This window comes from Cardiocondyla obscurior, linkage group LG21 (genome assembly GCF_019399895.1).
Source record: "Cardiocondyla obscurior isolate alpha-2009 linkage group LG21, Cobs3.1, whole genome shotgun sequence".
NCBI classification, from domain to species: domain Eukaryota; kingdom Metazoa; phylum Arthropoda; class Insecta; order Hymenoptera; family Formicidae; genus Cardiocondyla; species Cardiocondyla obscurior.
Window position 1 is genome coordinate 1,658,872 of NC_091884.1, and position 16,614 is coordinate 1,675,485.

General features: G+C 40.3%; 1 protein-coding gene across 4 annotated transcripts in view; it reads left to right on the forward strand.

The window, feature by feature from the left end:
* The window catches only part of Tei (irregular chiasm C-roughest protein teiresias), a 309,776-nt gene that overhangs the window by 248,436 nt on the left and 44,726 nt on the right, over positions 1 to 16,614 (forward strand). For all 4 annotated transcript variants that reach the window (XM_070670714.1, XM_070670715.1, XM_070670716.1 and 1 more), the window contains exons 11-12: positions 2,451 to 2,597; positions 5,310 to 5,582. In XM_070670714.1, coding sequence (XP_070526815.1) covers positions 2,451 to 2,597; positions 5,310 to 5,582 — 420 coding nt within the window. The remainder of the gene's footprint in view (positions 1 to 2,450; positions 2,598 to 5,309; positions 5,583 to 16,614) is intronic.

The following is a 16,614-nucleotide window of genomic DNA, read 5'->3' on the forward strand; positions in this document are numbered from 1 at the left end:
TAAAGATACCGTTTGCGTCGGCAAGTTTATATTAAATGTAGAAATTATTTATGATTTTATCACTCTTGTTACTTTTTTCTTTTTTTTTTTTTTTTTTTAAACGAAGAAAGGGATAATAATTTTATTTTATAAATGCACGTAGCAAAATATTATTTAAGAATATGAATATTTTACGAGCTGACAACATTTTTGATTAGAAGATAAACGAAAATATTTTTTAACATTTCTAACGTATTTTTTTGAAATTTTTAATATTTTAGTTATGTAATATAATTTTTCATTTTTATTTTTATAAAGCAGAATTTTTTTCCAGGGCTTTGTACCGTGCATGCGCTATCACAATATATTTTTAACAGGAGTGATGCGGCATGCGATACATGAAAGATCGGTTTTTATAACCCATCGCTAGATCGATTTTTCGTTACGGTGATTAGAAAATCGTGAGCGCTTTTTGTATGTAATTTGACAGGTGCACCAATCCGTTACTAAAAAACAAGTGCGAAAGCGTATATGCAATATACGCTTTGAAAAAGAAAGATGATATATCGCCGGGATGATTGAGGCGACGTGGAAAATTATTTTTACACACGTTATTAATAAATATGTTACTCAACATATAACTTAAAAAATCGAGCCAAATACAACGCGAGTCAATTCGGCGGGTCACTTAAACGCGCCAGCGAAGCTTTTACATCTACGCCCGCGACGTGATTCGAGCTCGTGAATGCCACAAAAAAACGAGCGGGATTAAATAAATAAATCGGACGGATTATGTAGCATTCCTTTGAATCGCGCGTACTTCTCTTCGTCGCGCAAACGACCAGCGTAAATCGCAATTCGCGCCATGTTACGAAGACGCGTAGTGGACTCTCGAGTTGACGAGCGCGAGTCGAGGATCTTTTTCGAGAAAGAAACGGTCGTCGATCGGTAAGTGAATCGCGGACGACTCGGGCTGGCGATATTTTTCGCGGAGATTCCTCGCGAAGAAGCGGAGTATTCGCATGACCGATCCGCGTCGCGACGCTACGCGAGAAGGAACGTGAAATGACGGTCGCTGAGGCGAGCGCGACGCGAAGGTTAACAACCGTCGTGGCACTTGGCACCTCTTGCGACGCGAAAACTCGACGCAATAACGCCGCTCGTGAAAACGATTACTTGCCGGCTCGGCCGTCGGGACGAAAGTATTATAAAGTCCGTAGCGCCGGCCACCTCGCGGAAACAGCGCGGTAGGACATGGCGTCACGACAAAAACAAGCTCCGCAACGTCGAGAGAATTATGTCCGCGCGCTGGTCAACACCGTTGCTGCATTAAAAAAAAAATGTACAAGTAAATACTCAGTCGGACAAAAAGAAAAAAAATAAAAAAATCGCACGTTTAATTTTGTTCGAAGGCTATGATTTTACGGATTTTTTTTTATTAACACGATCGAGCACGCCTTGCGGCAACGGTAAGGGCGAGTAGTGTCTTTGGCTGAATAGCTTCGCCACCCTTCCACGTGATTATGACTGGCCTACATAAAACTTTCGCCGCGAAAACTCCGTCGGACGATACATAGAATTCGCTACTTCCTTTTTCGCCCTCAGACCTTTCCTCCAACTTTCCGCATTTCCCTCCCCACCTTCGGTAAGCCTCCGCCTTTCGCGAGTGTCTTTCGACTACGTTCTCCCTTTGTTCCCCCCCAGGGTGGTACCATATTCCGCGAGAATGGTATACTTTCAGCTAGCCAATCCGACAGCTGCGTCGAATCCGCGGCTTGGCGGTAACGAGGTCAATGGCGGAGGAGCAAAGGGATGAACGGTGATTGTAGAGCCGGGATAGCTGAGAATGAAATAGGCTACGGCTAAATGAAAATTTGGCGATAAACGGCGAAGGAAAGTCCGGTGAATTGATACGGGCTCCCGCGGAGCCGTTCCCGCATTTAGAAATAAATCGAATAAACGTTTCTTTCGAGTTTTCTCTTTTCGATCACCGTCTACGATTCTCTTATTTTTTTTTTTTTTTTTGCTCAGGCATTTACATCGGCAGCGATCAATTTTTAATTGCCATATCGCACATTATTTCGGAATATTTTCTATAAAACGCGAGCGAAACGAAATTAATATCTTCCACGATTTTGTCAATTAATATAAAGATTTCTTCAGCGTTTTATGAAAAATTGCATGTATTTTTTTATATAAGCCAACTTAATCCATTATGTGAAAGTATTATGTGGAACTTGTACTCTTCGATGATTAATGACTAAATTTCAATAATTGACTGTCGAATTTGCGGCGGCGTTTTACGGTAACGAAATATTGCGAAATCATGAGCGACGAGGAAAGAGTCGCTTGCAGCCCACTCGCTTGGCTGACGCGAACCGCGCGACGACGTTAACGCAAATCCGTGGACCGTGCGTGTTGTTTCCAGTGCGTTAATTCGTATATCCACCAGCTTTCCGCTTGTGTTTCAGACAATGGACCGCCCCCCGTGGAGCAGAGCGATGACGGATGGTTGAACTTCACAAAAATCACTCGGGCCGAGAGCGGCTGGTACAAGTGTTATACGCGGCATATGCTCGGCATTTTCACCAGCATCGGATATTTTCTCAACGTTCGCTGTGAGTAAATCGTTGTCACGCCACTTTGTCGCTTTCAATAGCGTACATGAGATTTCCCACGCATTCGAGCGGAAACGTCAAGTTAATAAACACGTCTCCTTTGAAAAAGGGAAATAAAAAAAAAAAAAAAAGAAAGTACTTTTATGTCATATCTGCTAAATTTCTATATTCAATTTTTACTATCCCTTTATCTACTAATTTTTATAATAATTGAAAATTTTGTTTAAATATTGTAAGCGAATTTTTTCTTATTAACAAACGTTTATACCGACGATATTTTTAATAGTTTAACGAGAAATTAAATTTTTTAATTATTATTTTTTTTTTTTTTTAAGCAGTGAATTAAATAATAAAATAATATCTTGTAATATTACAAATGTAAATGAAATAAGGGTATCATTGACGAAAGGCAATTACGTCGCCGTGTATTTTTAGCTGATATATTGTCTATCCCCTATGCATTTGATAACGCCCGAAGAGACATTCCCCCTGATTCGGAATGCGAAGGGGGTCGTCGTTGCAGCCAATAACCGGATACCACAGTCATTTGTCAAGGGCGGAAACCACCGAGCCAACCGGAAATTATCCGTGCCCCGTCGTGAAAATTTGCAAATTTCCTACCTAGCCCCGTTCCTTCCATCTTGCCATTATAACCAGAGGGTGATGCGCACCCTGCATCTCAAACCCGCGGCCCTCGTCTTCCCCTCTATCCTCTTGTCTTCTATCTAGTTCTCTGCTTTCCCTATCACTCCTATTCCTCTTCTCTCTCTCTCTCTCTCTCTCTCTCTCTCTCTCTCTCTCTCTCTCTCTCTCTCTCTCTCTCTCTCTCTGTGTCTCTCTCTCTCTCTCTCTCTCTCTCTGCCTCCCTCTCGAGTTCTCGTCTGCTCCTTCGACCGGCGATGCTGGATACGGGCTTCCGAGCACCTAATCTCTACGCAATTTAGATGGCTCGAGAGCACCTATAAACCAACCATCCTCCTTCGTGGGAATTATCGATTACACTGCTACTATGTCCTGTTCGAATCTCCTCCTGGATTACTTATCCGCCGGATAACGTCAAGGCGGGTTTAAAGCGACGCGCTAATTTCGCCGGCTTGTAGACAGTCTACAGATAGGACGTACTTTAAAGAGGCGGGAGTGATAAGACCGCCACTATCGGCAGTCGAACGGATTTTTTTCCTGTTTGTTATCAATATAAATGATCCAAGCTTATACTATTTTTAAAAAAATATTTTTTTAATATATTTTTTTTATATATACGTGCTTAAATATAATTATTTTAGTTTTATTTTTTTTTTTTTTAATTAATATAATTTTTCTATTAACGTTTGAAGAAAAAATTAACGTACCAAATTATATTTATTAAATCCGTAAAAGTGAGAATTTTATACTATTTAAATATCCGACTCAAACAAAGCATCTTAGACGCGCATAATTTAATTAGCGGGAACACGAAAGGCATATCAAAGTAATCAGAGATAACGCGATCACAAACGGACGGAGTGTATGAGAATCTTAATCACCTTAGCGCACGCGAATCGCATTAAGATTTAGGACGATCTGCAAGCTAGCTATTGCAAAAGAAGGGACGCAGATCAAATTTGAAGATAACGAGAGCCGTTGCGAAGGAGGAGTAATGCCCGCTGACGAAAAACGTCAAATTACCGGCCTGATTACCGGAGCCTTTCCTTTTCCTTTCCTCTGTTTGTTAAAGCGCCACAGCGGTGGTGTTTGCTGTAAAATTCCGAACAAACTACAAGACAAACGAGGTATAGTCGGGAGCCGAGCGGGCGTGAGAGGAAGTGAAAGCCTCCTATCGCATCCGCACCACTTTGATCCCTTTGTTTTGCTATAGGATGAGCTGGAGGATCAGCTTGCTAACTCAAAGGACTGCTACCGTCCTCCCATCCCCCCGAGCTTCTTTCTCTTCCTGAGCCGAATTCCGCTGTAGCAGTCCGGCTCTAATTCTCGAACAGAGATACGAGCATCCCTCTCCCCTCTTCCCCGCCTCCCCCGCACACCTTTATCCGTTCTCTCGCTCCCTTTCCTTCTATCTCACGGCGTTGCTTCTTCCCCCTCACTTTCTCCTCTCTCTTTCTACCTTGGAAATTGTGGACATAGCGCTAGCTGAAGAGCAAACAATCGTAACCGTATAATTCCATAGGTGGAATCGGAAAAGGACCAGAGGGATGAGAAAGGGTAGAAGTTGGAATCGACAGCACGCAACGTCGCGGTGAGGAAAAAGATTTTGTCGAACCAGGCACGTGAGGGTAGAGAGATATTGGCCCAACTTTATCTCTCGTACGTGCTGCTGATTTCTGATACCCGAGCAAGCACCTCGATACCGACGCCGGTGGACGATATCGAATTAGGAATTTAAAATAATAGTAAAATGCCAATATACTGAGAATATATACGCAACGACGGAAATGTTAAAGTTTTCGAATGATAAACCAAGCCCAAATCTTAAAAATATTACAATATTTTTGCATTTGTAAATCGCCGCGTGTATATATGTTTTAATCTTATTTTTTAGCTTAAGGAAAAAAAAAAAAAAAAAAAAAAAAAAAGTTAAATAATTCTGTTAAATATTCCATTACGCCCAACGTTGTGGATTATTATTTAGCGTATTGTTTCACGATTTTTTAAAATATACATTTAAGTCTTTATGTCGAGTATGCCGCTTGAGAAATTTAAATCAATGACATTTAGATGATCCAGATATGGAGACCGAGGCGGAGGCGCTCAACGGCGAGGCGACCGATTCCCGACGGATGGAGGTGCAAATCGGCGGTGCCGTTACTCTCGAGTGCGACGGCGGATGCTGGGGCCACGGGCCCGGAATGGACCCGGTCGGTGGTCCCGGGCCCCTGGCTCTCAGCCGAGTAGTCTACCAGGAAGCCGGGGAATATCGATGCGTCGCGCCCGATCGGAAAATGCAGGACACGTGGCGGGCTCAGTTACCCTATCACATCAAGGTTACCGGTGAGTCCGATAAAATCTCTACCAGAATGGATTGCCAGATTCTCGATGTTTGCGCTGCGTGCTTTTTTCCCCCCCTGGTATCTCCGTCGCGCGGATATATCAGCGGCGCGCGTATACGTCTCTCGATTCTAGAGGGAACGATTTTTTTTTCCCTTTTTTTTTCTTTTTTTTTTTCGCTCTCTCCCCCCGCCGCCGGCGCGCGAGCCAAATGCGACGGAGATTATCCGAAAACCGATTAGATGTCCACAGTGCGCGTCCACGAGTTACAAATTGAATTGCGATTCACATGACGTTGATAATACGCGAGATGCATTGTTGTCGCGATTGGTATCTGACGAACGTAACATTGTGCGGCGTGTCGCATTGTATCCGGCTGCATTGTAGGTTGCGGCTAACTACCTTGCCCGCTATCTGGTTCTAAATTTAATTATAACAGTCGACATTGAATTAACCGTGTTACGGTGTAACTGTGTTATGGTGGTAGCACATTAATTATCGGCTTAAACTTTTGACGACCCGCTGAGGAGAGCGTGGCGGAAGGTCGTGCGGAGTTAATGCGTTCCTTTAATCCGTTTAATGCAGTTACGTTTCGGCAAAACAAATAAACTGGAGCCATACTCAAATGGTATAATTCGTGCATTTACATTTCGCGTACACTTGTGTACACGAAGTTTGTTACGGGCTACGTACGCGGTTCAGCGGGTCAAATAAGATACTCCATTATGAAATGCGTGAGTGGCGTGAAGAATTAAAGGGCGTACATAGTCGGCATTGCGTCTAAAATTCTGATAAATTATATTTTCGTTACGCGTCCCAGCTACCGTCTCGTCGAATAAATCGAATAAATTAAACGGCTAAATATTCCCGACTTAAAATATGTCCGTGTGTGAAATTTTCCCCGAAATAACTAAAGCGCGGCGGAATCCCAAAAACAAATCTACTTTAGATTTATTGGAAGTGCGTCTGTAGTTCAATCAAATTAAGCTTTAATTAAAAAAAGTTTTGCTATATTTCGTTATATGAAATCAATTCTAAAAGCGTAGAAATATTTTTGTAACAAACTTCAAATTTGAATGGATCGGCGATCCTTTTCATTTTGCAAGTGAACTTTCTTGTGAAATTTATATTGTTTTAAACAAATGTTATTAGAAAAAATAATGCTTATATGAGATGCGACACCGCGGGCTTCATGTTTGTTTGACCCGAGTGGGCAAAAAAAATATATATATATGTCGCACATTTTAGCGACAAAAATCCTATAGGATGTAGACGCGGGAGGAATTTTTGGTTCGTTACATTAATTCGTCCTCCCTCAGATAAAAGCCGTTGCGGCTAGCATTACATTGTAATTATGATAATATTTTTTAATGGATATGGCCGAATAATAACCATAATGTTTTAATGTTACCACAGTGAAGCCATACGGCTAACGATTGCATAAAACTTACACACCGCGTGTAGAGTAATTAAATACTTTTTCACCGTCACATTGTGGCCGGAAGGAATTAATTAAACGATGAGAATGTGAAGCATTTTCATTCGTTATTAAAGCTTCGTAATAGCTCTCAGTATCATTTGCTGTATATCGGACCGCGCCATAAGGCCGTAAAACATATACGTTAATTATTACTATCTCGTATTCGCCGCGAATTTGATATATAAGTATTATTTTGATACACCAAACGCTATTAAAATACAATATGTGCAATATCTAACGTGAACATATTGAAAATTCTAATTGTTCATATTTACTTATATGGGATATCATTTTTCTTTTCTTTCTTTTTTTTATAACAGTGTGCTATTTATTTAAATTTAATTATTTTTTATCATTTTTATTAATGACACTTTTTTTTCTAAAAAAAAAAAAACTTTTTATGTTATACGTTTTTCATAATTTTTCTTCATATTACTATTAATGAAAATTATACAGAATAAAGATACTTTAATTTTTATAATCATTTATTTACATTAATTTTTATTGGAATATTCAACTTTTGTGATTTTGCAGTTTAAATATCTTTGACAGGAAAGACTTTTCTCAATAATGCACACTTTTAGATTGAAACTTGCATAGTTCTTCGCATTAGAAAAAAAAAAAAAGTAAGTCTATGTATTTACTAAGGGTACGTGACGTTCTAACTTCCATTAGAATCGAGATTGAAGCCCGAATGCGATTTCCGCGCGTTTTTACTCGGCCAAGAGCCTCGGGAGACTAAACGGGAGTGCGAACGCTGATAAAAGTTCAGGACATATAATACATACTCGGTGCAGAGCCAGGATACTGGTTGCTTAGATGCGCACGTAGGAGATTCTTTTGGGATAGTGGTCAACAGAACGTGACGTCGTATAAGGCGAACAGAATATCAGCTACGGCTGAACCTCGCCAAGCTGAACGTCTTAAAATACCCCGCTTGAATGTGGATGGCAACCGAGTTGCATATAAATATAGGCTTGCTAAAATATTGAAGCTGCACGAGCAAAAAAAATTGTTTTTTTTTTCCTTTTTTTTTCCTTTTTTTTCCTTTTTTTTTTAAATTACATATACGTGAATTTGTGCGCTGAATAATTAAGTATACTTGACGATCGATGAAGCGCGCGTAAACATTGATAACGACTCGTCGATGACTACTTCTGAATTGCATTACGCAGTCGGTACTTTAAAATTCGCATTCGCGGCGTTAAGGAAAGAAAACAACTTTACGACGCGAGATGGGAATTGTTGCGTCGTAAAGCGGACTAATGGTCCAGCGGACTCGCCCGTCTAGGTGACTCCCGTTCTTTCTCTCTCGATAAGACATTGATAGTATCGGGCCAAGAGTCACAAAACGGACTATGTATTACGAATAAATCGCGAGATACACCAGTCGTATCGCGGTTTTATCGTCGCGATGTGCCTCGAGTTTGTCTCGGATCTTTCGGCTAGGAGTCGCGAGGAGAGAGCGCCCTGTCTAAAAATCGTCATTGTCACAGCTTTGGTACGTCGGGGATCGGGAACGATCGTTCGAACGGGGAAGCGCGGACGAAAACGACGCGAGGGATCACGAGCTCGGGAAAACGGTGGACGAGGGAAAAGGGAGCGCGAAAGAAAGTTTGCGAACGTTTAACTTTTCCATTCCTCCTCTGGGGTCTTGTCCTCGTAAAATGGTTCCCGGACATCCTCGCCGACACGCCCGCCCATCCCTCGCTCGGCCCAGGCTTACGAGGGTGCGCTGATCTGTCCGAAGGGTGTGCGAGGCACGTAGTAGCACGCCGCGATATCTCGTTTCGTTTAGCTCTTAACGAGTTTGCGCGGCTCCCGAATGGCTCATAATTTTGACCCGGATTTCGGTCTGAAAACTTAAATCGCGAGCGCGAATTAGCCTCATGTTAATTCACCGCGCGAAAATTGAGACTAAACGTGCGGTTAATGTCAATAATGCGCGAACAATTCGAATGTGCATACGTGAATTATGCAGATTACAAGCGGTATTAAGATACACGCGAGAATAACGAATTATGTAAGATTTTGTTTTTTTTTTTTTAATATTCGCGGTAATCGCGACGAAAAATTTACACTTCTAAAAATCGTTCGACTCTGTGTGAAGGTATATTTTAACAAAAAGGACACCGCGTGCCAATAAAAATTGTTATGTATGGTCAGCTTGACGGTAAAGAAAGAAATCGATAACAACATCGATTGGAAAAAGAAAAAAAAGGAAAAAAAAAAAAATAATAAAAAATAAAAATCCTCTCGCTCTATATTTCAACGAATTCACCAACAATTTCTTTTAAATTGCGCTACCGTTGAAATTGTTCTCGTACGAGATTTCGCTCGTATTTCGCGGATGTATCATTCACCGATAAAGAATCACAGGTACCCCCGACGAATCCATAGACGACAAAAAGACACTCGTCCATTGAAATACGACGACCGTTATACGTTCGCGATTGCGAGGAGACGTCGGACGGAGAGACCCTTCCGGGTCTCTCTCCCTCGTTTCCACGCTCGCGGATACAGCCGTGAGAATATCGTGTGCGCCCGGTTATTTTTCCTCGCCCTATTTACGGGACGATGATAGATGCAGAACGTTTTCTTTCTCTTTTAGCCCATATCCGCGTGTTATCCTTCACGACCGGCCGCGCGGCGCTCTCTCTATCCGCGTCCTTTCTTCTTTCCCTCCGCCGCCATTCAGCCCGAAGCAATCGCTGGAGCAATCCCGACTTCTTATTGATTGCGGCTCGGGGAACTCGTGCGTGTAAGGCGCTCAGCCGTCGGTCGAACGTTTCTCGCTATCCCGAGCGACTAGGTTTCCTACGTCGTTTCCATGGAAATGAAAAGACACAGAAGGCACACCGAAATTATTTCGCCGTCGCCGAGATCGTCGTCCCGTACGCCCCCGCAATAATTTTTCCGCCTCACTTTATCACTCGGCGGCGTAACACCTCCCCCGGGGGCCGTACAACGCCGCGAGATATAAGTTCCCGCTCGTTCGATATCAAAATATTTCGCCGCGATCCTAATACGTATTTCTCTAGGTTGTCGATCCTATTTCCCGGCCTCTCGCGCTCCTCCAATTCCATCGTAATTCACTCGACCTCGCTCGGGTCGTTGCGCTTCGAAAAATACCGTTTCCAAATTTTTCCTTTCCTCGGCGAGCCTCGCGCGAAAAACCGGGAGACGCTCGGTTGCAAGTGCGATCGAAAACTGTCGGTTTATCAATTTTAACGAGATGCTAATTCGATTCGCCTTGAGTGGATCGTTATTAAAAATATAAATTAATTATTTTTTCCTTTTCCCCCCTTTTTTTTTGTTTTTAATAAATGTATGTAATTGTTATTAGCGCATGTATTATATTATTTTAACGAGTGAGTTTATTTCACGCGGTAAGAAAAAGTATAATTGCGAAAAAGCTTGAAATATTTCCCCGGGACATTAAACTTCTGTTTCAAACTGATATACGCAATGATCGCACAGAGAGTCTTTTGTTCCTTTTGTCTACGTTGTTCCCGAATCGGCCGAGCATGTAGTGATACGAGAGAAGTGTGGAGATGAAAACGCGTATCGTGCAACTTCAAAGCAACCATCAGTTGAATATATTATGGAAGCACCGTACGTGCGGTTTGTATGATATGCGTTACTATAGTATGCGCGGCATGTTTGCAATAATCTCGACCGTACTTAAACGTTCGAAACCGCGACACATATTCGCTACACATCCATAAACGTACATGTAATTTCTCTGCGAAAAAAAAAAAGAAAGAAAAAAAAAATCGGCGAATTGAAAATAAAAAATAAAAGAGAGAATAAAAATGTATTTAGATAGATTAATAAATCTTCTTTTAACGTTCTGTTTTTATTAAGTAAATTGTTTTTCGATTTCCGATTGGTTTCATTTGTATTGAAATTCTATTTGTATTCCTTGAATTAAATTTAAAAAAAAGAGAGAGAGAGAGAGAGAAACAAAAAAAAAATATGAAAAAAGCATAATATACTCCCATTAAAATTAATCTTAGCTTTGAAAGAGGAAAACGTAATATCAGAAAATTAATTACCAGCCCGGCTTCTTTTAACATATATATTTTTCTCATTGCGACTATACTTTTTGCAATTAGCAACTATGTGGATATTCTTCTTTGTTCTTAGCGAGAAAGTAATACGGCTTTTGATTATTGGCCTGGAATATATATATTTTAACCTTAGCTGGGGAACTTTGATCAATGGATTTTATGAAGCTTGTCTAGAGACAAAATAATGATGTTTAATTAAGACGTAAAAGTAAAGGGAAAGTACATTTATTTTCTTGCTCTCGGAACGAATCGATAAGCTAAAAAACTCTCGCTCGCGCAATGCGGCTCTAAAAATAATAAACGGTTATTATTTCTGTCTCGATATGTAGGAAACTGAAATCTGCGGAATTTGTGTTTAACACCGCCACTTCGCGAGGCGTCTGTTATTCCTTTACGTCCTCGGGAATTAAGATAGAAATTATTTTTTTGTTTTATTAATTTGCAAAGAGATATGTTTGAATTAATGTTAGAACTTGCATAATGAAATTTTCATGTATTCTTGTTAAATCACCATCCAAGTTCGCTGAGTGCATACCACGTACAGCTATTCCGCCGTAGAAAATTCAAGCTTCATTAACAAACTAAATGGTGCTGTTTGAATAATGTATAACTGGATAAATATTTTATAACTTGAACAAGTTTCTAATAAGAGAGAAAGAGAGAGAGAGAGAGAGAAGCGGTGAGAAAATACAAACAATTTTCAAGTGTAAATTAAAGTATAGGTAATTACACTTGATACTTTGATAATCGAGTTGCTAATTTTCCTAAACTTGTACCAATTTAAACTCTTTTCTCTACTTCTTTTTTTTTTTTAAATATCTTATTACTTTTTTTTTTCCAATTATTTATCTCAATTCCAATCATTATCGTTCGTATATACGAGTTTAATTTTTGTAGGAGAACCTAATCAAGTCGTTGCAGAAATACTACGATAATTAGGGCAAATAACTAATCTATCCTTTTCAACCTCGCGACGGTTTAATTAGAATCAACGGGAAAATACTGAACAAATTTGAGTTAGTGGACCGCGTCGCATCGGGGAAAATTTCTGTTGATCTGTAAAACACTTGCTGGAGTCGAGTATATTTCAAATAGATCAACACAACTTTCTACCGCGGCGGCGATAACTGCCCCGTTCTCTTCGGGTTCTCCGTGAGCTTTCCACGGTTAACCGCCGGAGAGTTAATTTCACTCGTACACAACGAGCACCCACCGCCGATTGGAACGGCGAACGTTATACCCGGTGCCAGCGCACGACCTCGTGTTTGCATGCTTGATAAAAGGAACGGACTGGATCTAGTCATTTACGGAAGCCGCGCGTAGGAAACAAAGACTTTACGCGAGCGAAGCACGGAAAAAACGAGAGGCGTCTCGGATTAAAAGCGTCTTATCGCGACCGCTACCATCTCGATATGTATCTGGATTTTTCTCTTTTTTTTTTTTCTTTTTTTTATAAACCAAAGTTAAACCTACGTGTATGCAGAGATAGATATTTCTTTCGTTTCTTTCTTTCTAAAAGATCTCCACCGAGCTTCGAACGATCTCGCGCAGAAATTAACTCGTTTCGTTATCCAACGATGTAGACAAATAGTAGATAGCACAGTTTCGTACTTCGTACTAACGAACACACTGAACTTTAATGGTTCATTAACGATAACTCGCGACGGGGAAACAAAAACCGGTCTGGTGTAATAAAGTATATATAATATATAATATACCTTGTGCGAGCGCATTAATATATAAATTACTCCCTGCCGATGTAATTTTCAACAAAGAAAAATGTTCGAGGAAAGTAACACGGGTTCTTCTGAAATAGTAGCTCGCCGTTATTTCGACGAGAGAGAACGCTGGTTACGCCGGCAGTATATTAAAATCGGACGCGTCGTCCTTTTCACGTGCGTGCGCTCGTATGGAATTTTATTTCGGTCAATATAATATATAAAGCTACACCCGTCGGACGTTAAATCACGGAAAGACAATTATTTCGTAAAAAGTAATAATGTTATCTACGTAACGTTGTCAATGTATTCGAGCGGCGGTATAGAGCGGCACGGTCGATTAGATTTAAATTCGCATTGCTATGATTCACATTGCCGTGCCGTTATTCGAACGACATTCGGACGATGGGAAATAACGACCCGAGAGACGCAGCTCTGTGCCCTGCATATCGGGCTCGCCGCGGATAGAGAAGGGTCGGGATGTATGTAACAAAACGTAACCCCGAAAACGATGGTGTACACGGTTTCCCCGAGGGAGCCGTGCAGCATTCAAACGAATCGAACGACATACAATCGTAACCCCGAAACGTGAAAGCGCCTGACCGCAGTTGTAAAAATCCTACGTTGTCGATAAAAATTGCCTTCTAACGAAGCCAAGTCTAGAAAAAAAATAAAAAAAAAAAAGCACCAAAAAAAAAAAACGTCGAATGAGCCTTCGAACGCCCGGGGAAATTCTTTTGCGTTTATATCGAAGGTTGCCTTTCCGCTTTCGCGCAGCGCTATTCTAAAAAAAAACTATTTCAACTAATTGTTATTTGAACTTCGCACGGATTCTTTTTTTTATTTGATACTTTGAAAAGCGTAGTTTTGGGAAACTTGGATCTTGCGAATGCGAGCGCTGTTTTTTGAACGGTTAGGTCTTAATTCGTGCGCGTTATTTTAATTGAGTAATTTATGGTCGACGACGTGTTATCGGTTTGAGAAACTATAATAAACTACGAAAAGAAAATCATGCGACTTACCAATCTGCATCAGCAGCGGAGTTGTAGAGTTTTGACGGTGTCTGTAACATAAAAAAAAATATTAATGTAGACATGTATATTAATATATTAGTTAATAAGATTAATTAAAAAGAAAAGATAAAAGTTTTTTTTTAATAAAGATTAATGCAACCATTAATTTAAATAAGATATCTGTGCATTTTCTCATATTTAAATTTGAATTTTTTTTGGATCCAAATACATTTTCGTGTAGAGGATAAAAAATAGGGAAACGCGATCCATCAATAAAAAAAAAAAGAAAAAAAAAGAAAGAAAAATAAAATAAATAAATCAAAGGTCGAAAAACTTTGCAAAATTTCTTTTTGATCGTTTTACTATTCCAATTCGATCAAATTAAATCGATTCGATTTTGTACGAATAATTTATGAAAGAGGTTTATTGCCTAAGGATCACCCATACAAAGATAAGATTGAGTACTCGCTGATGAAACTATCTTTTGCTGTGGCATCATGTGTCTATACATGTCTGCTCGGTGATCAGATGATGAACGATGTAGCTGTGCTATTTTTACGCCACTACTTTATCGCAAATGCACTACGTGCTGCACATACATACTATATACGTATGTACATATATGTATACATAAAACAATGTGAAAAATCTCCTCTCGATGGTACAAAAGATATTTTAGTTACACTTTTTACGCGGATAACTTTTAGATCACATATGATTTATTTTGAAATAAAAAAATATTATCTCCGTAATTTAGTATTATTAAAAAAAAAAAACTTTAGAATAAAATGTTAACTTTTCATTTTTACTACAAGATAATAACAAGCAAAATTCTAACAACGGAAAGAGTAATATTTCCTTTTTTTTTTTTTTCTTATCAGAATAGTCGTGCAATCGCGTTACGTGATTTCTAATTTTATCAACTCGCCTTTCGATGTACGAAGGTCCGGTGCGCCAGCAGCGTTAATTGACTTATGAAATACCATCGAGACAAATTATTTGGTATTGTCGATGACACGCGGGAATATAACGGCGCCTCCCTTCGTTTAACATCCGGGGAGCTTTTGGGGGTCGCGGGCGGAGAAGGGTGGATGTAATCATCGGACGCCTCCGGGGGATGGTGCAAGGAAAACGGGGGTCTTGGAAGTCAATGGTTCTCTGTCGCGTCTCCGGTCCTCCCCTGCGACCGGGCCCTCGTCAGGCGGGATTACCTTTTTTGTCATTCTTGTCACGTGTATCTTCTCCTGATCCATCCTCCCGCGGCTAGAGACTGTACCGGCATCTCCTTTCGTGGAGTCACGTCAGAAAAACTTCCGTCTCCGTCGCTTTCCCTCCCCCGAACTTGCGACTCAATGCCTGATTAATTCCGTCTCCCGAATATAGTGATCAGGAATAATTATTTGTGAAAGTGCCGCGTCATCGAAAGGGGGGTGAGAGTGTTATTTCGAAGCCCGCAATAACAACCCTCGATCATCGGCGGGGATATACGCGTCTGTTTTATTCGAGAGGACGTGAACGCACGAGTGTATAAATTTATCCTGCTTTCATGTCTACATTTGTTAAGAAAGACCATCCAATTATTCCGTCTCGAAGTACGTTTCGGCTTGTTAATTAACCGTGTTAGTAATTTGCGGATGTAACTATTATTACTGTCGGCGATATGGAATTTATATTGAATTTGAGTTTCATTAAAACGACGCTATTCAATCTTTAATCTGCACTCGAACTCTAATTTGACATTTTTGTTTTTTTTTTTTTATTGTTTTTTTGCCCGCAAAGCTGCAAGGTTAACGAAACCAATATAAAAGATTTGGCCTTCCCTTTGATTATCCTTCATCGAAAACTTTCTTCTTGTACCTCTCTCATGCTGATGAATATTTGATTAATTCCGCCTCCAGAACGCAGAGATTGCGAACGATCTCACATTCGAGACGCGTCCGCATCGGAATTAAATTTTATTTCACAGACCAGCGCCGTGATTGTTGCAGGCGGTAAACGTTTACTTTATTCAAATTTTCAGCTCTTTCCTCTCTCAATTACTCTTTTAACTTCGCGCAATAGAGTGTGATGCGCTTGATAAAACTCGGCTAGAATATGTATTATATAAAAAAATATATATATATACGATATATATATTTTTTAAATAATCCAACGAGTGCGCAATACATCGGGCTATAGGCGAACGGATGAAACCAAAGCCGTATAATACTTGTTAATTATTTTTAAAAACAATTTGATTCACAGAGTTATTAAGCGCTTCGGCAATTTGTCTTTTTTTTTTTCAATTTCGTATTTAAGTTACAAAACACGCGACAAGTAAATGCGATCGACAGGTTACGTAAATTATTCTACCGTCGCGACGAAAAAAGAACGACGAAACTCTTATAGTGTCCAAGGTGGATATCATAAGGCTCGCCTTCAATTTCGCGATACAGAACGAGGGCGGCTGCTGTTTAGTGTCTCGTCCAGTGTCGGGGCTTGCGGAACGTCGTTCACAGGAAATTTAATTAATGGAGAGAGGAAATTCGTTCGAATTTAAATCGAACTACGTCAACCGTTTTAATCAAGCGGCATAATTATCTTCCCGGCGAATGCAAGGGACTTAATGAATCTAATTACAAGCCGGAGCGAATAAACATATTTTACAGCGTGAATCGGATAGTTAATAGAATGATAATCCCTGCCTCCTCTCCCTCCTCCGCCCGCAGCGTGTAATCTGATTTATAGCTTTATATGGCGGGACACTCGCAC